Raw genomic sequence first — 23,100 nt, forward strand, 5'->3', positions numbered from 1 at the left:
GTGAGGTGGGAGAAAAGACCAGATAACACAGTGTGGAGCTGGGTGAACACAGCAGGCCAAGCAGCATCTCAGGAGCACAAAAGCTGACGTTTCGGGCCTAGACCCTTCATCTGCTTGGCCTGCGGTGTTCATCCAGCTCCACACTTTGTTGTCTTGGATTCTCCAGCATCTGCAGTGCCCATTATCACTGGGAGAAAAGACGGACAGGTCACGGGGGCGGACACGAGTGGGGGAGGTCTTCGGATGCGTTCGGGGGTGGGGTAATTTTGAAAGTTGTTTTGGAAAGGAGATACAGAAGAATGCATTGAAGATTATTTTCTGAATGCAAGTAACGTCAATGACATGAGACTTGCTAACTATGGTGGAAGAAGAGAAAAACAAATGACTTCAAAAAGAAATGAAACGGGCACTTGGAAGACAAACTTGCAAAGCTCCGTGGCAGGGGACTGACTAGATTTTTTTCACACATGATGGACTAAATTGCCTCTTGCTGAGCTGTAATGACATTCTCTAAGCTCTCAAGTTACACCAAGCATTGCTGCAACAGATCAACAGCAAGAGCACAGTTTCAATATGAACCACCACGGCAACGGTCTGCATCGGAGTAAACGTCTCTGCGCAAACTCAGAAATCGGCGCACGTCTGATTGTGACGCGGCCGCGTGCCCCCGGGCGATCCCGGTTGAACGTTCCATCCTGCTTGTGATTGTGAGGTCACTGCGTCTTCTCCATCTTATCGCCCTCCATATTCCTCCTACGTCCGATTATGACGTGCCAGTCTACGTGACGCACCTTTCGCGTTGAGCGGGAGTCGCGGCAGGCGGAGGGCGGCCTGGGCGATGGGGAGGAAGCGGACAGTCGCGGCGGACGTGGGCAGACAGCGACACCGGGCCGACAGCTGACTCACCGCCAGCTACAGCCCGGCCAGATAAACAGGGGTTCGACTTTAGTACGCCGGCCGGTTGGCCTGCTGGCTGGCCAGCCGGCCGAGCCACTCTCTCAGCCAACAGCGGAGTTTGTTGTGAGCGGGTCGCAGCGTTTGCCGGTGGTCGCCCATGTCAGCGCAGGGGCTGTCAATGGGGAGTCACCTCCGGGGGGTCCTGGACGTGGCCCTGCGGGTCCCCTGCATCTTCGTCATCGACGCCATCTTGAACTCTTACTTTGACGGCCTTGAGAGCCTGTCCACGGTGGCTCGACAAGTATCACAGCGGTTGCTGGGTGAGTGATTGCAGGAGGGGCCACTGTCGAATGAGCAACACACAGCCCCAGTGATTGGGGGTGGTCCTGTCGGACAAGTCAAAAATCCTCGTCGTGTGGTATCGCAAACAACTCTGGATTAGTTAAGAGCAGGCTTGCAAAAGATTCTGCGTGGCCAGTTTGCAGCCCTTGTCTGAGGGAAATGGCACGTCTTTATTTCATTACATGATTTTTCTTTATCTACAGATGAGCCCAAGTTGCAATCCTTAAATTCTGAAAAAGGTTGTTGAATTAATACTTCAAGTCCCCGAAGCTATTTTAGGAGAGGGATTCTCTCCGGTATTCTGCTCTGAGAGGAGATACGTGCTGAGTTTTGAAGCTTCTTTTTCAGGTTGAGAGGGTAAATTTGGAAAGAGTTTTCAGAGAGATTTGCATAAAGTTCTTGTAAAACCCAACCAGGATTCATTGCTGGTAGGAGTGAGTTTTTGAAGTTGTGCATGATTTGCCACTCAGATTGCTTTGTCCTGGGTGGTGTCAGGCTTGGTGTTAGAGTTGTACTAAGCAAGCAAAGTATTCCATTAACTCTTTACCTTCCCAGTAGATTATAACCAGCATATTACTCCTTTACTAGTGTAGGCCTTGTAGCTGCTGCACGTTTGTTTCTGATGGGTTCAGTATGATTTGTGATAAATTGGAAATACCACCCTTTGATGTTTGGGGCATTTGATTAATATTAGTGTTGACTATCCAGGGCTATTGGTTAAATTTTCCTGGAATTGATATCTGGCACTTGGGTAACATTAATATTATTATACATCATTTATCAGCCTGAGCTTCAGTGTTCTCCTAATCTTGCTCCATGTGGTGTGGACTGTGCCATTATTTTGAGCAGGTGGTATTAAACACTCTAGCTGTCACTGAGCTAACTCTCTCCTAAAGGAGCAAGGCCATTGATGAAGCAGTTAAAGATAGTTAAGTTTCGGATGCTTTTCTGCAGTCTCGTTAGTGCAGTTGCTAGAGCCCAAAATTTCCTGATCTTATTACATTGAAAATTGGTAGGAGCCATAAGATTACAGAAGCAAAGGTGTGTAAAAATGTGAAGGATTATATGGAGAAACTTAAATTTTGGAGAACCTTTTGTCCTACAAATGTGTACATCAGAAAATGCAATGGGCTCCACCATGATGGACAAGAACTTTGTCTGTGGTGGGCAGATGGGTTACGGTCAGGGGATGGAAAGGGAACCGGCAGGCAGTGCAGGGATCTCCTGCGGCCATTTCCCTCAACAATAAGTATACCGTTTTGGATACTGTTGGGGGGGAGGGGGGAGAATGACTTACCAGGGGAAAGCAGTGGGGCACAGGTCTCTAGCACAGAGTCTGTCCCTGCTGCTCAGAAGGGAAGGGGGAAGAGGAGCAGAGCAGTAGTCATTGGGGACTCCATAGTTAGGGGGACAAATAGGAGGTTCTGTGGGGACGAGAGAGACTCATGGTTGGTGTGTTGCCTCCCAGGTGCCAGGGTGCGTGATGTCTCTGATCGTGTTTTTGGGATCCTTGAGGGGGAGCAGCCCCAAGTCGTGGTCCACATTGGCACCAATGACATAGGTGGGAAGAGAGATGGGGATTTAAGGCAGAAATTCAGGGAGCTAGGATGAACAGAGTTGTTGTCTCTGGTTTGTTGCCTGTGCCACGTGCTAGTGAGGCGAGGAATAGGGAGAGAGATGAGTTGAACACGTGGCTACAGGGATGGTGCAGGAGGGAGGGTTTTGGATTCTTGGATAATTGGGGCTCTACAAGCAAGATGGTCTTCACCTGAGCCAGAGGGGTACTGATATCCTGGGGGGGAAATTTGCTAAGGCTATTCGGGTGGGTTTAAACTAATTCAGCAGGGAGATGGGCACCAAAATTGTAGTTCAACTGTAGAAAAGGTTGAGAGTAGGGTGGTCCGCAATAAAGTTTCAGGGAAGCAAGATGGCACCGGCAAGCAAGAAGTTGGTTTGAACTGTGTCTACTTCAATGCCAGGAGCATCTGGAATAAGATGTGTGAACTTGAAGCATGGGTTAATACCTGGGACTTCGATGTTGTGGACATTTCGGAGACATGGATAGAGCAGGGACAGGAATGGTTGTTGCGGGTTCTGGGATTTAGATGATTCAGTAAGAACAGAGAAGATGGTAAAAGGGGCGGAGGTGTGGCATTGTTGGTCAAGGACAGTATTACAATTACAGAAAGGATGTTTGGGGACTCGTCAACTGAGGTAGTATGGGCTGAGGTTAGAAACAGGAAAGGAGAGGTCACCCTGTTGGGAGTTTTCTGTAGGCCTCCGAATAGTTCCAGAGATGTAGAGGAAAGGATAGCAAAAATGATTCTCGATAGGAGTGAGAGAGAGAGGGTAGTTGTCATGGGGGACTTCAACTTTCCAGATATTGACTGGGAACACTACAGTTTGAGTACTATAGATGGGTCAGTTTTTGTCCAGTGTGTTCAGGAGGGCTTCCTGACACAGTATGTAGATAGGCCAACAAGGGCGAAGCCACATTAGATTTGCTACTGGGTAATGAGCCTGGCCAGGTGTTAGATTTGGAAGTAGGTGAGCACTTTGGTGATAGCGATCACAATTCTGTTATGTTTACTTTAGTTGATGGAAAGGGATAGGTGTATACCACTGGGCAAGAGTTATAGCTGGGGGAAAGGCAATTACGATGAGATTAGGCAAGGTTTAGGGAGCATAGGATGGGGAAGGAAACTGCAGGGGATGGGCACATTAGAAATGTAGAGCTTATTCAAGGAAAAGCTCCTGTGTGTCCTAGATAAGTATGTACCTGTCAGGCAGGGAGGAAGCTGTAGAGCGCGGGAGCCGTGGTTTACAAAGGAGGTGGAATCTCTCTTCAAGAGGAAGAAGGCGGCTTATGTTAGGATGAGATGTGAAGGCTCAGTTAGGGCACTTGAGGGCTATGTGGTAGCCAGGAAAGACCTAAAGAGAGAGCTCAGAAGAGCCAGGAGGAGACATGAGAAGTTCTTGGCGGATAGGATCAGGGTAAACTCTAAGGCTTTCTATCGGTGTTTAAGGATTAAAAGAATGACGAAAGTAAGATTAGGCCCAATCAAGGATAGTAGTGGTAAGTTGTGTGTGGAGTCAGATGAGATAGGGGAAGCGCTAAATGAATATTTTTCAACAGTATTCACTCTAGAAAACGACAATGTTGTCAAGGAGAATACTGAGATACAGGCTACTAGACTAGGTGGGATTGAGGTTCCCAAGGAAGAGGTATTAGAAATCGTACAGTGTGTGAAGATAGATAAGTCTCCTGGGCCGGATGGGATTTATCCTCGGGTCCTCTGGGAAGCCAGGGAGGAGATTGCCGAACCTTTGGCATTGATCTTTAACTCGTCATTGTCTACAGGAATAGTGCCAGATGACTGGAGGATAGCAAATGTGGTTCCCCTGTTCAAGAAGGGGAGTAGAGACAACCCTGGTAATTATAGACCAGTGAGCCTTACCTCAGTTGTTGGTAAAGTGTTGGAAAAGGTTATAAGGGATAGGATTTATAAACATCTAGAAAAGAATAAATTGATTAGGGATAGTCAGCACGGTTTTGTGAAGGGAAGGTTGTGCCTCAAACCTTATTGAGTTCTTTGAGAAGGTGACCAAACAGGTAGATGAGAGTAAACCGGTTGATGTGGTGTATATGGATTTCAGCAAGGCGTTCGATAAGGTTCCCCACAATAGGCTATTGTACAAAATGAGGAGGAATGGAATTGTGGGAGATATAGCAGTTTGGATTGGAAATTGGCTTGCTGAAAGAAGACAGAGGGTGGTAGTTGATGGGAAATGTTCATCCTGGAGACCAGTTACTAGTGGTGTACCGCAAGGGTCGGTGTTGGGTCCACTGCTGTTTGTCATTTTTATAAATGACCTGGATGAGGGCGTAGAAGGATGGGTTAGTAAATTTGCAGACGACACTAAAGTCGGTGGAGTTGTGGATAGTGACGAAGGATGCTGTAGGTTGCAGATAGACATAGATAAGCTGCAGAGCTGGGCTGAGAGGTGGCAAATGGAGATTAATGCAGACAAGTGTGAGGTGATGCACATTGGTAGGAGTAACCAGAAGGCAAAGTACAGGGGTAATGGTAAGATTCTTAGTAGTGTAGATGAGCAGAGAGATCTCGGTGTCCATGTACACAGATCCTTGAAAGTTGCAACCCAGGTTGACAGGGCTGTTAAGAAGACATATGGTGTTTTAGCTTTTATTAATAGAGGGATTGAGTTCTGGAACCAAGAAGTTATGCTGCAGCTGTACAAAACTCTGGTGCGGCCGCACTTGGAGTATTGCGTACAGTTCTGGTCACTGCATTATAAGAAGGATGTGGAAGCTTTGGAAGGGTTGCAAAGGAGATTTACGAGGATGTTGCCTGGTATGGAGGGAAGGTCTTACGAGGAAAGGCTGAGGGACTTGAGGCTGTTTTCGTTAGAGAGAAGAAGGTTGAGAGGTGACTTAATTGAGACATATAAAATAATCAGAGGGTTAGATAGGATGGATAGGGAGAGCCTTCTTCCTAGGATGGTGAAGGCGGGCACGAGGGGGCATAGCTTTAAATTGAGGGGTGAGAGATACAGGACAGATGTCAGAGGTAGTTTCTTTACTCAGAGAGTAGTAAGGGAATGGAACGCTTTGCCTGCAACGGTAGTAGATTCGCCAAATTTAGGTACATTTAAGGCGTCATTGGATAAGCATATGGACGTACGTGGAATACTGTAGGTTAGATGGGCTTGAGATCGGTATGACAGGTCGGCACAACATTGAGGGCCGAAGGGCCTGTACTGTGCTGTAGTGCTCTGTGTTCTGTTGTCCTCTGCTCAGTAACTCTCCGTGCATTGGAAAAAGGCTGGGCAAGAGAGACTGGAGTCACTGTTCCCTGAATCTGATCAGGGAACGTGGGAGCTCGTATTTCTGATTATACAGGAATGAGTTTGGGGTGGCAGTCAGTGTTACTGAACAGGATTGGCTGGATTCAGTGACATTGAGGATCAAGGAACGGGGCGGCACGGTGGCTCAGTGGTTAGCACTGCTGCCTCAGCACTGGGGACCCTGGTTTGATTCCACCCTCGGACGACTGTGTGGAGTTTGCACATCCTCCCCGTGTCAGTGTGGGTTTCCTCCAGGTGCTCGTTTCCTCCCACAGTCCAAAGATGTGCAGGCTAGGTGGATTGGCCATGCTAAATTGCCCATAGTGTTCAGGGGTGTGTAGAGTAGGTGGGCTATAGGGGTATGGGTCTGGGTGGGATGTTGCAAGGGTCGGTGTGGCCGTGTTAACCCGAAAGGCCTATTTCCACGCTGTAGGGAATTCGATGATTCTGTTCTATGATTTAAGGAAAGAACAATAGAATGAGCCTAAACTAGTAGAAAACACAAAAACAGACTGTAAAGGTTTCTGAAGATACACAAATAAGAAAAGATTAGCAATGATTAGTCATTGGAGTTCTGTCACAGCCAACGTCAGGGCAGTGTGTGATGGGAAATAGGGAAATGGCAGTGAATCATTGGGTTATGCCTCCTTTCACTGAAGGTGCAAAATAATTGCCCAGAAATAAAGATCCAAGGGACTTGAGAATGAGGGAGTAACCATAAGGAACAGGAGCAGAAATAGACCATTTTGCCCATCAAGTCCGCTCTGCCATTTAGTGAGATCATGGCTGATTTGATAATCCTTAATTCCACTTCCCTGCCTTTTTCCCCATAAGCCTTGATTCTGTCACTGAAGACTGTGCCAGACAGACTATTAATCAATGTATTTAATGACCCAGCCTCAACAGCTGGGGTAAAGAAGTTCACAGATTCACTAACCCCTGAGAGAAGAAATACCACCTCATCTGTCTGAAATGGTTGACCACCTATTCTGAGATGATGCCCTTTGGTCCTAGACTCCCCCCACAAGGGGAAACAACCTCTCCACACGTGCCCTGTTATTCAAGATTCTCAGGGAACATCTTTCAGTAAGGTCTTCTCTCATTCTTTGTAACTCAGAGTACAAGCCCGATCTACTCAACCTCTCATAAGGCAGTCCTCCATATCCAGGAATCAGCCAAGTGAACCTTTTCTGTATGCTTCCAATGCCAGCCTACATTTCCTTAGATAATGAGACCCAGAACTATCCACAGTATTCCGACTGTAGTCTGACTAGTGCCTTTTATAATTTTAGCAAAACATCCCTACTTTTGCAGTTCGCTCCCTTTGAAATAAAGTACAACATCCCATTTGTTTTCTGTTACCTCCTCACAGAATACTAATAAAACTGAAAAGATCAGTATTAATAAGAATTGTTGGCAGAGTTAGCTGAAGGTTGAACAATTGTAAACTGCCATATCTCCAGGTTCCCATGATCTACTAGAAGCCTTTTGTTTTAAGGGACACTGCCATTGATAGCTGGCCAGCATTTACTCCATGTCCCTAGGTATAGAGTTATGGAATCATATGGCATGGAAATGTGAGCGGGCAAAGATTTTAAAAAGATAACGACATGGGTTTCTCAGGGGCAGGAATGGTTGCTGGATGTTCGAGGGTTTAGAGCATTTAAAAAGAATAGGGAGGGGGGAGAAAGAGGAGGGGGTGTAGCCCTACTAATCAGAGAGGGTATCACAGCTACAGAAGCTTCCGTTGTCGAGGAAGATCTGCCTACCGAGTCAGTAGGGGTGGAAATTAGGAACAGCAAGGGAGTAGTCATCTTGTTAGCGGTTTACGACAGGCCCCCCAACAGCAGCAGGGAGATTGAAGAAAGCATAGGTTGGCACATTTTGGCAAAGTGTGGACGTAGTAGGGTTGTTGTAAGGGGTGACTTTAACTTTCCCAATATTGATTGGAACCTCCTTCGAGCAGAAGATTTGAATGGAGCTGTTTTTGTAAGGTGTGTTCAGGAGGGTTTCCTAACTCAGTACGTCGACAGGCCATTCTAGACTTGGTGCTCGGGAACGAGCCGGGGCAGGCATCAGATCTTGTGGTGGGAGAGCATTTTGGTGATAGTGACCATAACTGCCTCACATTCTACATAGCTATGGAGAAGGACAGGATTAGGCAAAATGGGAGGATATTTAATTGGGGAAGAGGAAACTATGATGTGATTAGACATGAGTTAGGAAGCATGGACTGGGAGCAATTGTTCCATGGTAAAGGCACTATAGACATGTGGAGACTGTTTAAGGAACAGTTGTTGCGAGTGATGAATAAATATGTCCCTCTGAGACAGGCAAGAAAGGGTAAGATAAAGGAACCTTGGATGACGAGAGCTGTGGAGCTTCTCGTCAAAAGGAAGAAGGTAGCTTACATAAGCTGGAGGAAGCTAGGGTGAAGCTCAGCTGTAGAGGATTACAGGCAGGTGAGGAAGGAGCTCAAAAAGGATCTGAGGAGAATCAGGAGGGGGCATGAGAAAGGCTTGGCAGAACGGATTAGGGAGAACACAAAGGCGTTTTACATGTGAGGAATAAGAGAATGGTCAAAGAAAGAGTAGGGCCGATCAGGGATAGCATAGGGAACTTGTGTGTGCAGTCTGAGGTGGTAGGGGAAGCCCTAAATGAGCTTTTTGCTCTGTCTTTACGAAAGAAATGAACTTTGTAGTGAATGAAACCTTTGAAGAGCAGTGTGCATGCTGGAATGGATAGAGATAGAGGAAGCTGATGTGCTGAAAATTTTGTCAAACATTAAGATTGACAAGCCGCCAGGCCTGGACCAGATTTGTCCTCGGCTGCTTTGGGAAACGAGAAATGCAATTGCTTCGCCACTTGTGAAGATCTTTGCATCCTTGCTCTCCACTGGAGTCGTACCTGAGGACTGGAGAGAGGCAAATGTAATTCCTCTCTTCAAGAAAGGAAATAGGGAAATCCTCGGCAATTACAGACCAGTAAGTCTCTCGTCTGTCATCTGCAAGGTGTTAGAAAGGATTCTGAGGGATAGGATTTATGACCATCTGGAAGAGCATGGCTTGATTAAATGCAGTCAGCACGGCTTTGAGAGGGCCAGGTCATGCCTCTCAAACCTTATCGAGTTCTTTGAGGATGTGACTAGAAATGTTGGTGAGGGTCAAGCTGTGTATGTGGTGTATATGGACTTCAGCAAGGCATTTGATAAGGTTCCCCATGGTAGGCTCATTCAGAAGGTCAGGAGGAATGGGATACAGGGGAACTTAGCTGTCTGGATACAGAATTGGCTGGTCAACAGAAGACAGCGAGTGATAGTAGAAGGAAAATATTCTGCCTGGAAGTCAGTGGTGAGTGGTGTTTCACAGGGCTCTGTCCTTGGGCCTCTACTGTTGGTAATTTTTATTAATGCCTTGGATGAGGGGATTGAAGGATGGGTCAGCAAGTTTGCAGACGACACGAAGGTTGGAGGTGTCATTGACAGTATAGAGGGCTGTTGTAGGCTGCAGCGGGACGTTGACAGGATGCAGAGATGGGCTGAGAGGTGGCAGATGGAGTTCAACCTGGATAAATGCGAGGTGATGCATTTTGGAAGGTCGAATTTGAAAGCTGAGTACAGGATTAAGGATAGGATTCTTGGCAGTGTGGAGGAACAGAGGGATCTTGGTGTGCAGATACATAGATCCCTTAAAATGGCCACCCAAGTGGACAGGGTTGTTAAGAAAGTATATGGTGTTTTGGCTTTCATTAGCCAGGGGGATTGAGTTTAAGAGTCGTGAGATCTTGTTGCAGCTCTATAAAACTTTGGTTAGACCGCACTTGGAATACTGCGTCCAGTTCTGGGCGCCCTATTATAGGAAAGATGTGGATGCTTTGGAGAGGGTTCAGAGGAGGTTTACCAGGATGCTGCCTGGACTGGAGGGCTTATCTTATGAAGAGAGGTTGACTGAGCTCGGACTCTTTTCATTGGAGAAAAGGAGGAGGAGAGGGGACCTAATTGAGGTATACAAGATAATGAGAGGCATAGATAGAGTTGATAGCCAGAGACTATTTCCCAGGGCAGAAAAAGCTAACACGTGGGGTCATAGTTTTAAGCTGGTTGGAGGAAAGTATAGAGGGGATGTCAGAGGCGGGTTCTTTACAGAGTTGTGAGAGCATGGAATGTGTTGCTGCCAGCAGCAGTTGTTGAAGCAAGGTCACTGGGGACATTTAAGAGACTGCTGGACATGCAAATGGTCACAGAAATTTGAGGGTGCATACATGAGGATCAATGGTCGGCACAACATTGTGGGCTGAAGGGCCTGTTCTGTGCTGTACTGTTCTATGTTCTATAACCATTGTTGCCTTGATCACATCATTACATGAAATCAAATTTAATTGCTATCAAGTTCTGAAAGTCTGGGGACTCAACGTCAAATCTGTTTCTCCCTTCACATGCTGCCAGACGTGCTGAGTTTCTGCAGCATTTTAGTCTTATTTATTGCCAACATCAACAGTATTTTGCTTTTACCGCTAGTTAGTCAGAGAGTCATACACCATAGAAATAGACCCTTTGGTCCAACTGGTCCATGCCCAGACTTCCCAATCTGACAGACTCATTTGGCTGTATCCCTCTAAACCCTTATTCATATACGAAAACAAAAAGGTTGAGTGAAGAGTCCTTAGAAGAACGTGAAAAACTTGAGGATCATGAAGGCATTTTAATGTGATTGTACCTGCCTCCACTGTCTACAGTAGCAGCTCATTTCATATATGCACCATCCTCTGTAAAAGTTACCCTTTAGTCTTTTAAATTCCATTTTGTGTACTTTCTCTTAGCATTTAAACTTTAATTTTCCAGTATTGCTCTGAATTAAATTTATACTTTATATACTTTATATATTATATAAATTTATACACTCTTTCCAAGACCTGTATGTTCTCCCTGATGGAACACAACGACTCTAGACCAGATCTACTTTGACCAGATGTACTTTTACCAGGCATTTGAATAGGGTTTTGACGAAGCGTGTCTTTTATCCCCTTGAATTCTAGTCATCTCGATATAAACAGCATAATTCCATCTTCTCTTTTGACTATTTTCTGTCTGTTCAAAACATTTTAATAATCTTTTATGGCATGCCTAGAGGTTTCACCTTTTTTTAATGTCTACACTGTTTCTAGCTTTTCATTATTTTGAAAGTATCCTGTTCTGTCCTTTTTGGATCCATTTGCTACAGTTTGCTCATACAAGTAGTCTAACGGTATTTCCATGACATTGCACTCAATTACTCTGCAAATAGTGTTGTTCACCTTTGTGTCATTGTTAAAGTTGAAAACGTGACTTGCAATTCCATCATCAAAGCAGTCAAAATTCAGCAAATTTTTGAAGCTGTAATGCATAATCTTGCAGGATACCTAGTATTGGTCAACCTCATCATTTCGAGTACTTACCCTCTCTCTGTCACCTGCTGTTTAGCCAGTTTCCTAACCAAGTTAATAATTTGCCTTCAATTCCATGAGTTTCAACTTTGGTTATTTATTTCTTTTGAGGGCTTTCATCAACAGCTTTCTGGAAGTTCATACATATCAAATGCATAGACAATCCCCTGTCCATTACTTTTTAATCATCTTTTTAAAGTTTTCAGTCAAATTGTCAACTGAAACATTTCAGTTTTCAAAGTTTGCATTCTTCAATTCACCCTATTTTTAATTGTTTTCTTTATTTTTTATTTTGCTTGCTTATTTACCAAGAAGAGATGATGTTGAAGCTTTTTGCTTTGCACTCATCAGGATCTTCATAGGGGCAACACAGTGGCACAGTGGTTAGCACTGCTGCCTCACAGCACCAGGGACCTGGGTTCGATTCAGGCGACTGGCTGTGTGGAGTTTGCACATCCTCCCCATGTCTGTATGGGTTTCTTCCGGGTGCTCCGGTTTCCTCCACAGTCCAAAGATGTGCAGTCTAGGTGGATTGGCCATGCTAATTCAACTTTAGTGTTCAGGGATGTGTAGATTAGGTGGGTTTATAGGGGGATGGGTTTGGGTGGGATGCTCTGAGGTTCGGTGTGGACTTACTGGGCCGAAGGGCCTGCTTCTACACTGTAGGGATTCTGTATTCTATATAACACAAACAAAACAAAGCCCAATTTCAAACAGTCTCAACAATTTGTTACTAGAGAGAAAAGGCAACTCTGGGCTTGCCATGCTTTGAGATAATTCTAAAAAGGTGCAAGGCTTTTAAATACATCTCTTTTGTTTGCAGAGACATAGTCCTTGTGTATGAATTACACTGCTTGGAGCAAGAGTAATTGAATCTTATTGCAAACTCAATTCTTGTATTAGTTGGTGTAGTAATTAGTGCATTTGGAATTGGTGCAGCTTATTGTGGTTAGTGTTTTGTCCCACTGAAGCCAGTGTTACCTCAAACTAGAATTTAAGCAGCTGTTTTGCTTTTCTCTTCAGTTTGTGCTTGCAATTAATTCAGTTTTCTTCATATACTCTGTATCTTTGTATAAAGAGTACTTAGGCCAGACATCTATCCTGTGCTAACGAATTGTAGAGCTGGATGAACACAGGCCAAGCTGCATCAGAGGAGCAGGAAGGCTAACATTTCGGGCCGAGACCCACCAGCCTTCCTGCTCCTCTGCTGCTTGGCCTGCTGTGTTCTTCCAGCTCTGCACCTTGTTATCTCAGAGTCTCCAGCATCTGCAGTTCCTACTATCTCTGAAACAATCTATTCTGTGCTTCCAGCTTTTTATTTTACACTCTCTTTTCTTGTGTATCTTTTTTGTAAACCTGTAATTCTTGAGACAGTTTCTGACTATTACTCTACTCGTTTTATTTTTGAATCAATATTTTGTCATTTATCATCCCCGTGCTTAGTGCTTTAAAACCCTGTGATCATGCTATTCATCCTTTTTTGGCTTTCTTAATAATAGAAGTCTCTTTTTTTGTTTCATAAAGTGAGACACCCTCCTTTCCCAACCTCTCTGTAAACGGGGAATCAAGACAAAGCATAACTGTAAAGTCTTGAGAGCTTTTGACCCTTTTTCTTCAGTTGTTGAGAGGTGCATTCTTTCTTTTTTCAGGATAGAGGATCAGGTGAAATTTACATGAAATCGCCAAATTAAAAGCACAAGCAAATTTGCCATAATGAAAAATGCTTTGTATGAACCAAATTTTAAAATTGTCCTATAAAACATTTAATTTTGAAGAACTTAGTATTAAAATAAGTTACTGTTTCAATAGAACATAGGTTTTTACATATGCGTTGTTGTAATGATCTGTAAAGTTTGTGGCTTAAAATGTTTGTAACTATTGTGCTTAAATTCAAAGTAGGTACTCTAAAGATCATTGCAGAGACTTAATGGTGATTGAAGGAACTAAAACTATTTAAGTGATGTAACAAACTTTTAGAAATGAGTTCTTTTGTTTTTAAAATGCTGAGGGATAGGCATTGGTGAGTAAACAACATTCCTCCAGCATTTTCTCAGTACTGTCCTAATTTGGAGATTTTTTAAAATTTCAAACCCAAAACTGTGGGGAAGAGAAACTTGGGATCATAGCTTTGCAGATTTAGGTAAACTCAGGGAAGTTTTAAAAGAATTCTCAAGTGATTCTGAAATAGACAAAGATGATTTTAACAGAGATGAACTGTATGGGCTAGTGTGATTGCATAATAGTGAGCAATTTTGTTACCTTCCTGGAAAGCAAGTTTCAACAGAAATTGTTCGCATTTTTAGCACATTTTTAATGTAGTAAAATTTTAAGATGCTTTCGTCAAGTGGTGTTCTGTCATTGGAGAAATTACTTGATATAACATGCAATTCTTGGTAGCTTTAACAGTGGATAAGGTGTGAAGTTTCCATCAAATATGCTGTAACCTTTCAAATGGCGGGGGACAAATAGTAAAGGGTCACTAGACTTAGTGTTGACTCTGCTTTCTCTCCACAGATGCTGTTAGACCTGCTGAGTTTCTCAAGCAATTTCTGTTTTTGTTTGTAGAGGGAGCTAGATGTCAGGGATAAAGGTGGCATTCTGGTAATCACATTGGACTAGTAATCCAAACAACAGGCTAATGAGATAACAAAGTGTGGAGCTGGATGAACACAGCAGGCCAAGCAGCATCTTAGGAGCTTGGCCTGCTGTGTTCATCCAGCTCCACACTTTGTTATCTCGGATTCTCCAGCATCTGCAATTCCCATTATCCCTGATCACAGGCTAATGATTTTGGCATATGAACGAAATCCTGTAACGGAGCTGGTGAAATTTAAATGCAGTTAACAAAGACAATCAGGAATTGTAGGCTAGTCCCAGTAATGGCGATCCAGAAACTCATTGATAGGCTCACTGCCCTTGAGAGAAGGAGATCTGCCTGGTCTGGCCTATGTTTGACTCCAGATGCTTAGCAGCGTGGTTGACTCATGATTGTCCTCCTGAAATGGCCTAGCAAGTCATGCCTTCAAGGACAACTATGATTAACAAATGCTGGCATTGCCAATAATGCCTACAAAATATCTAGGAAAAAAAAGAGAAAATCTGCAATGAATCAGATGTGCAAGAACTACAGAATGAAGATTTGGGAGGAAGCTGGAGGGGTTGCTGAACTATTACAGTCTGCTTTCAATGCTTTTATTCTTTGTCATGGTTTCGATTCAGTAGAGTGACTTGAGGGGAGGTTAAGAATCAAACTCGCTGGAAGTAGATTGGTAAAACACAGATTCCCTTTTCTAAAGGTGTTAGCAAATGAAGTGATTTTTTTTTACACATTACTAATTTGTAATAGCTTTGTATATCTTCTTGTAAAATATGGATTAATAGTCTTAAACTGCTTGATGAAACTCTGGATTATTTGTCTGTATCTCTGACTACTAGCCTAGTAATATAACCATTAAATAATTGCCCTGAACGTGAGAGGTTTGAAATTTCTCCTTTTTCAGGAGATTACCTATTTTTATTTATCTTGGTGAGCATTCATAGCTCATTAGAATTCTGCTTATCACTTCATCTGTTAGTGCAATTATTCCGCAAGGAACATGCATCTAGACCAGAATTCCACAATCTGACTCTTGTCTTTAAGTAGCTTTCCCAATCTTTTGCGCTCGTATTAGAGGGAAATATCGATAATGAAACAATATGTGGAATTGGATGTTATTTTACTGTTTTGACTTAGGAGAGAGCTCCTGATTCATGTGATTCAGGATATTTTAAATTGATTGCTGAGCTATTGATAACTTACACAGTTGTTACAGTAATCACACTTATCGGAAAGTCCTTTAAGTCTAGCATACGTCATGAATGAGTGTTAATCTTCTGGTTGGAATGCTGTCAGACTGTCACTCTTTGAAATCTATATGTTAATAGCTAGCATTTTGGCTCCCTTAATTATGAAAGAGACTATTGAATTGCTCCTCAGTTTTGGAATCAAAAAAGGGCATGTCTTGAAATAAAGAAGCTCATATTTGTATGTCAGTAATAACTTGTTAGTATGCATTTTTATTTTATCAGGCAGCTGGGTCGTTGTAGCATTATTGTGTAAGAATGCCATGGCTTGGTGCAGACTATTGGCACTAATCCTGGATCTTTGAATTTTTGACACAGTTGTCACTTTGAATGTGGCATTGAAATTCAGTAGACTTTTGGACCAGTGAAATTTATTTAATATTGCTGTCATAAACAGGTTGTGCTGAACAAATCCTTCCATATGCTGGCGTTCCTTCCATCTCCAAGAGATAAAGGATATGGCAGCAAAAGATCCATTTAAATATATTTCGGCTGTGAACGCCAATCATTGAGAAGCCGGTTTTAGCACAAGTGCAGCCTGTGATGCTACCAAATGATGTCCGTTGTTTTTGATGTTGGTACCCTTTGTCAAGCTGCTGTAGCTATCAGTCATTGTAGCTGTGGGAGGTGCCACTTTTTAAAAATCTTTTGCCAATTAGTAACTCTCAAGTGCACTGTTTTGAACCTTTGTCGCACTTGCAAGTATTTTGCAGCTGAGTCTTAGATGCTCCAGGTCCTTGTGTGACATTCCTCCATCCTATGGATGTGCCTAATCTACCAAAGTAGCCTTTGTTTGATTAATGGCAGCGTACTTCAGAGGAACTCTGCTTCAGAGAGGCAGAGTTGGTACTTTTGTAGTCATAGTGCACTGCAGGTGATAAAAGTGGCCTCTATTCTGGCAGCTGTTAGTCACCTATGTTTTGCAGTAATACCTGTTATTTTCCATAGATTACAGGATGCTGGACCTAAAGGAAGATATCTGGTTTCAATTTTGTCATATACCAATCATTAGAGGCATAAATAATAACACCAGTGCTTTAATATCATTTTTATTATCATGGTTTTTATGAAAGCTGCTAGACACTGAATAGATTACCTGTACTTTTTTATGCTAAAAATCCAAAACAATTTCATAGGGTGATTTATTTTTATACATTCAGTAGATATAATTTTAATGTGAAATAATCAGCTGTCCACTGGGTGAAAAACTTGGAAAAATGTCCAAGTGTGTCCTTCTACAAAATGCAGGAAAAATCAAATCATCTGGTCTATTGTAACTGTTTTAGGGTTTATTCTTGATCATCATTAAAATGATATGAGTCTTCGGCAGTGCTATTAAGCTGCTTGGCAGTAATTGCTCTCTCATGCTGGGTGCTGCCAGGGCCAGTTGACTCTAACCTTATTTCAGCCTCTGTCCTAAAGTGGACAAAAGTGCTGTTTTTCAGAGGCTAGTGACTGTTGACAACAAGACATTACTGACATAAAGGATCCCTAGCAAAACTGAAATCGGCATTAAGGGGGAAAGAACATGTTTGCAGTGGAAGCATGCAGGAAGATGGTTGTTGAAAATCCCGGGATAACACTTCAGGAATTCCTTGGGATAGTTGTTCTGGCTCACTTTTGATATTTTATATTTCTGTCAGAACTGTAAGGCCACACCCATGGAGCAGTTAGAATTTGAACTTGGCCCTTCTGGCTCAGGGGTGGGGACATTATTATTGCACCACACGAGCCACAGTTTCCTCTGGATATATGTTTTCTAGTCAAAGTTTCTTCAACTCTTTCACCATTGTCTCCAATCCTGCTGATTTCTTGTTCCTTATTTATAGTTAGTTCACTAACCTGTTCAGACATGTCATGATACATCTGGGCAGATGAGTCTTGAACCCAGTCTATCTGAAATTTAACTCATGATCTCCTGTTTATTAGGCAGTGCAAACCAACTAAACTATACCACCATCTGTCTGTTTCTCACGGTAATTTTGTTTTTAATTAAACCCATTTTTCTAATCAGTCTGTTTAGGAATATTATTGCACATCTCTGGAGCAGGTGGGATTTGAACCTGGGCTCTCAGTACGTAGCTAGGGATGCTGCCACTGTACTACATTATTCCCTTACATTTCCTTTTTATTTAAATTACTTCTGTAATCAACCTGTTCAGATGTTGTTATGCCTCTGGAGCAGGGAGGACTTGAACCTGGGTATCTCAGTCCAGCAGTAGGAATGCTACCATAATTGGCCCTAATTTCTCAGGGTAGTGTTCCAGGTCTGACCACCTTCAGTTGCTTAATGATTTTCCCTCTGTCAGAAGTGGAAATGTTTGTTTGCACAATATTCAGCACACTTCACAATCACTCAGACACCAAGGTAGCTGCTGTTCAAACACAGCATGACCTGGATCAATGGCCAGGATTTCACTGGTAACACTGCTTCTTAGTTGCCAGGCAGGGACAGTCTCAAACACGGCCAGTCATGTAATACTGTGACTACGAGAGCCAGTCAGAAGCTCTGAATTCTGAGCCGAGTTCCTCATCTGACTCCCCAAAACCTTCCATTGTCTACCTCACTCAGTTGAGGCATATGTGGATAGATGCAGTTGTAAAAATACTTTACGCTCAACTATCTAGAACAAAGCAGCCTGCCTGATTTGCACACTATTCACCATGTTACACATTCACTCACTCCACTGAGGCACAATGGTATGCCGTCTGCCATTTGAAATATATATTGCAATAATTCATCAAGCCTCCCCTGACTGCATCTTCTAAATCTGTAATCTTACCAATTAGGAGGACAAAAGCAGTAGATGTACGGAATAACCACCACCTGTAAATTCCCCACCAAGCTCCACACCATCCTGTTTTAGAACCAAATTGCTGTTCCTTCACTGTTGCTGGGTAACAGTCTTGGAACTCAGTCTCCATTGGTATTGTTGTTTAAGAAGGCAGCTCACCACGATCACCACCTTAAAGGTGGTTGGGGACATGCAAAATTGTCCTAGCTTGGCCACAGGTGCCCACATTGTTTGGAATTGGAAACCAAACTGTCTTCCAGATTCTAGGAATTGTCTATTGTAGGAATCCCTGTCACTTATTTCCTCTCAACTAATTTTGTTTCCATAATCTTCCCACCCTTTTTAACAGCTACAACTGTCTTTCCAAACCATTGGGAAAGGAAAAACAATTTCATTGAGTGTCTGTACAACAGTTGATGTGAATTCCTCTCTCAAAATCATCTTTCCCTCTGTTGCTTGTTATACTGCACCATACCCATGTGTAAAACCTCAAGAAAGTCGACTGTTTATACATTTAAAGTGCTGTTTATATCTGTAGTGGTATTGTAATAGTGTTATCTGTCTGTCCTGGCATCCTTGGTAGCAAAGCTGTTAACAGATTATGTCCTACTAAACTGTTAGTTTGTAGTTTGACAGCACTCCAATGTGTAAAGCATATCTGCAGGATTGCAAAGTGTGGCCACTTCCTGGATCTTAGATCAGTGGGAGTGAAGTACCTTTTTGGAACTTATTAAATCTTGCACAATTAAAATAATGTGGAGTAGATTATTCGAACTGACAAAACATAGGTGTAGACAGCAGTTGTCAAAATTGCTTCCTGAATTGATACTTCGCCCCGACACTTGCTAGTTAAATTTTCACTTCTCTGCCCATCCTGGAATAATTAAGGAAGTGGCTGTAGAAATTGTGGATGCAATGATGGTCACCTTTCAAGATTCTGTAGACCTCTGGAACAGCAGCTACCTCTCAATTTGTAGGAAATGTAACCCCACCATTTGAAAAAGGTAGAGAGATGACCAGAGTTAGGTAGATTTTAAAGAGGAAAATTACTAAGGTTGTAATCTCTGGGTTGCTTTCAGTGCCATGGCCTACTGGATACAGGTGATTCTGCTATAATGTGTTTTGGCAATGCAAATTAGTTATAACACTCGACAAATAGGGGACATCGTTTTCTAAAACGTGAACTTGATTTGGCTATAATGTGATTCCATCGAATAGGCATCTTGCTGTCAGGAGACCTTTGCTAATGATACCGACAGTGTATTTATAAAATGCTGTGATTCTGAGTGTCTCAGAAATTCTCCCTCAGCCTTCATTAAAACTTAACAGACCTGCTGGCTTCTTACTTTTATCAGGAAAGGTAGGGTGTTGAGAAGCGTGAAAAATAGTATACCTTATTTACCTTGAAAGGAAACAGAGGTACAGAATCTGGGTACAACAGGAGGCTCCAGCAGCTTATTTAACTAATCAGTCAGATCATGGTTGACTTGTGTTTCAACTTGATTTCATCACCTTTTGGTCCATTTTCCTTGATACCCACAAAATTTGACGATAAAATCACTGAAGTCCGAGTTTCTTTGGCAACATTCGTGTCAGTATGTCACAGTCTGGATCTATGGTAGTGGTGGCAGCATCTCTGATATTCTTTTAGTCACACAGCTGCTAATCTTAGACTGCTATTGGCAGCATTGGAAGAATTTGCTGATTTGCGAATCAGTCTTTTTAGTCACATTGTGAACGTTCCTTCCTTGGCCATTGTGTTCTGAGGCAGGACTTGAACCTAGATCTTCTTGCTTACAAAAGTTTACACCTTTCACCACCCCAGGATGTTACAATGAGCTTGACGGCCTCTGAAGTATTTTTGAAGTGCAGTCATTTTTGAAAATACAGCAGCTAATTTTCACACAGCACTCTCCCAAAAGCAACAATGTCAGAAAGCACATGAAGCCAGGTTATAGTCCAACAGGTTTATTTGAAGACACAAGCTTTCGGAGCCTCTCTGAACCTAAAGACAGACCAACCTGTCTGAACAGCTGCTGTAGTGCTATCCTTTTCTCAGTCTGCCTGTAACCCCACTTTTCCTATAGGCCCAGCTATTTATCTAGTGCAATTTTCTATAACACAATGTTATGTTGGAATGTGACTATTACTTTATAACAACCCCCTTTATAGGAATAAGAGTGATCAGATGAATGTGTGACTAAAGGGAAAGTATAGGAAGGAGTGCTTTAGAGTTTAGGGTCATTGGGGCAGCTTCTGGTGTGGGTGGAATGTTTTTAATATTTCCTATCAACGTGTTCAGAGATGTTATTACATGCCTTTAGATCAGGTGGGACTTGAACCCAGGTGTCTTGACTCGGAGGTAGAGACACTATTATTGTACCACAAGAGCTCCCCGGAGTGGGTGGGACCTGTAAAAGTTGGATGAATTTCGCCTGAACTGGAATGAGCATAATTACCTTGGTGGGAAGTTTGCTTGTGATGTTGGGGAGATTTTAAACTAATTTGACATTGGGGTGAAGCACAGAATAAATGGAAAATTGGGAGCAAGGTCCAATCAGATGTGGAAGGAATGCTAGGGCATTCCAGTAAATGGAAAAGACATATAGGATGAGACATATGAGAGGTTTAGAAAGTTAAATCGTTTTTGTTTTAATGCAGGAGCTTGACTAGTAGAGTGGGTGTACTTAGAGCATGATCAGCACTTGGGAATATGATGTTGCTATACTCACTGAGACATGATTGAAGGATGGAGAAGGCTGGCAGCTCTGTTCCAGAGTGTAGAAGTTTCAGGTACCTTGACGGGAAACGAGAGAGGTGGGGACATTGCATTATTGATAAAGGAAACTCACTGCAGAAAGGCTGGGGGATACCCAAGAAAGATCTTCTAATGAGATGGCTTCATTCGAGCTTAGAAATAAAAAAGGGTAAGAATGCCTTGCTGGAATTGTACAAGAGGACTCTCAACAGTTGCAGAAAGCTAAAGGAGCAGGCACGTAAGCATAAGACAAAGCGGAGAGAAGTAGGGTTATAGTAGGAGACTTCAATTTTATCTACATTATCTGGGATTGCCTTAGTGTGAACTTTTAAAGTGCACAAAGGAGAGCTTTTGTGTCATACCTTAAAAAAACATACCAGAGATGGGGCTGTGTTAGACCTAATTCTAGGCAAAGAAGCTGGTCAATTGCTTGAAATTTCAATTAGCGAACATTTTAGGGATAGTGGCCATAACTAAGTTCCCATAAAGATTTTAAAAAGGGTATGGCTGGTGCAGAAGTCAAGTGCCTAAATTGGGGAAGGGCTGATTTTCTATATTGATTGTTGTCACATATACCAAGATACAGTGAAAAGTGTTGTTTTGCATGCTATACAGACAGGTTGTACAATAGAAAGTGCATCAGGGTAGCAGAACAGAGTGCAGAGTTATGTTAAAGCTGTAATGAAAGTGTCGAGAAAAATTCATTAATATTTGAGATCAGTTCTAAAGTCCAGTAGCAAGGAAGAAGCTGTTCTTGAATCTATTTGTATGTGTATTCAAACTTTTATATCTTCTGCCCAGTAGAAGACAGTATAATGGGGATGCGAGGGATCTTCAATTATGTTGATTGTATTCCCCAAGCAGCGGGAACTATAGATGGAGTCGATGGAAGAAAGGTTGGTTTATGTGTTCGACTAGACTGTTCATGACTGTCTGTTATTTCTTGGGGTCTTGGGAGTAGCAGTTGCCGTGTCATACTATGATGCATTCAGATTGAATGCTTTCTGTGGTCCATCTATTAAAATTGTTAAGAGTGCCTGTGGACATGCCACATATCATTAGACAGGATCTGGCAAAGAAACACCGTGTTCTACTATAATGCGATAGAGATATTCCTGTGAAATGATGCAGTATAGAAAATCATTATAGAAATAACAGGCCTTATGGAAAAAGTGGGGTTAGGGCAAGACCAACAAAAGAATCACTCAGTGGCTCAAAAAGCCCAAGCATAACACAAAGGATAGTACAGTTTGGACATATGTTTAATTCACATAAATTTACCATTATTTAATTATTATCACCTTGTCTTGGTGGGGGGTGGGAAGAAATGTCAAGATGACTTGATGAGGGAGGAGGTTCTGAGGTAGCTCTGATGTTAATTCGTGGGCTGTGGGTTGTTATCATCACCTTCAGGTGCAGTTTTGTTTGCAGGGATAGGGTGAAAAATAGTTCATCCAGAAGTGGATGGCTGTGGTTCATTGTTCTTTGTTTCTTGGGGGTTGGCTTAAAAAAAATCCCAGTTTTTGCAGTTCATAGGGTGCCAAAAATCTGTCTTTATGAATTGCTACCCTGCGGTGTTCTGCATTGTAATCATTGAAGTCTACTTGTTGCAACTGTTTAAATTTCCCGGCGTATGGAAGACAAAACAGAAAAGTTGAAAGCTCTTGTAGTGCTGCATCCTGGACTTAGCTTATTCTCCAACTTCCACCTCAGAGACAAGTTGCTGTAGATCAGCTGTAGAGAAATCTTCACAGTGGGACTCGAACACCTCTTCAACATCCCCACTCTTCACTACTCTTCAAATCCAGCTTGCTTTGCTCGATCAATGCAATGTTCTTTCATTCTTGGGAGCCCCTCTGATGGATCAAAGCTTTTTAAATCTTGGAAAAAAACACTGAGAGAAACTTCCACCAAACTGTATGCAAGCAGTCCTTACTGACATCAAGCCAGGCCTCCACAATGATGCTAGTGATGTTGAAGGTCTTGCAGAGTTGAAGAACATTCTCCCTATCCCGCTCAGTGGCTACAATAAGCCTCTTAAATGTGCATCTTAAATAATACCTTTTAAAAGCTGCTGTTGCACTCTGGTCTGTGGTTTGAAAGAGAGGGATTGTATTTGGGGCACAGAAATAGCACTTCGATGTTTTCAGAAAGCTCACTAATAGTCTGAGGATGGTT

The 23,100-nt window shown here is 42.7% G+C and overlaps 1 protein-coding gene across 1 annotated transcript in view; it reads left to right on the forward strand.

Annotated features, from left to right (window-relative positions):
* The first annotated feature begins 703 nt into the window (after positions 1-703).
* The window catches only part of rnf139 (ring finger protein 139), a 38,770-nt gene continuing 16,373 nt past the window's right edge, over positions 704-23,100 (forward strand). Inside the window, exon 1 of the mRNA XM_048529239.2 lies at positions 704-1,217. Coding sequence (XP_048385196.1) covers positions 1,055-1,217 — 163 coding nt within the window. The 5' untranslated portion in view covers positions 704-1,054. The remainder of the gene's footprint in view (positions 1,218-23,100) is intronic.

The sequence above is a fragment of the Stegostoma tigrinum genome, chromosome 5 (genome assembly GCF_030684315.1).
Source record: "Stegostoma tigrinum isolate sSteTig4 chromosome 5, sSteTig4.hap1, whole genome shotgun sequence".
Taxonomy (NCBI): Eukaryota; Metazoa; Chordata; class Chondrichthyes; order Orectolobiformes; family Stegostomatidae; genus Stegostoma; species Stegostoma tigrinum.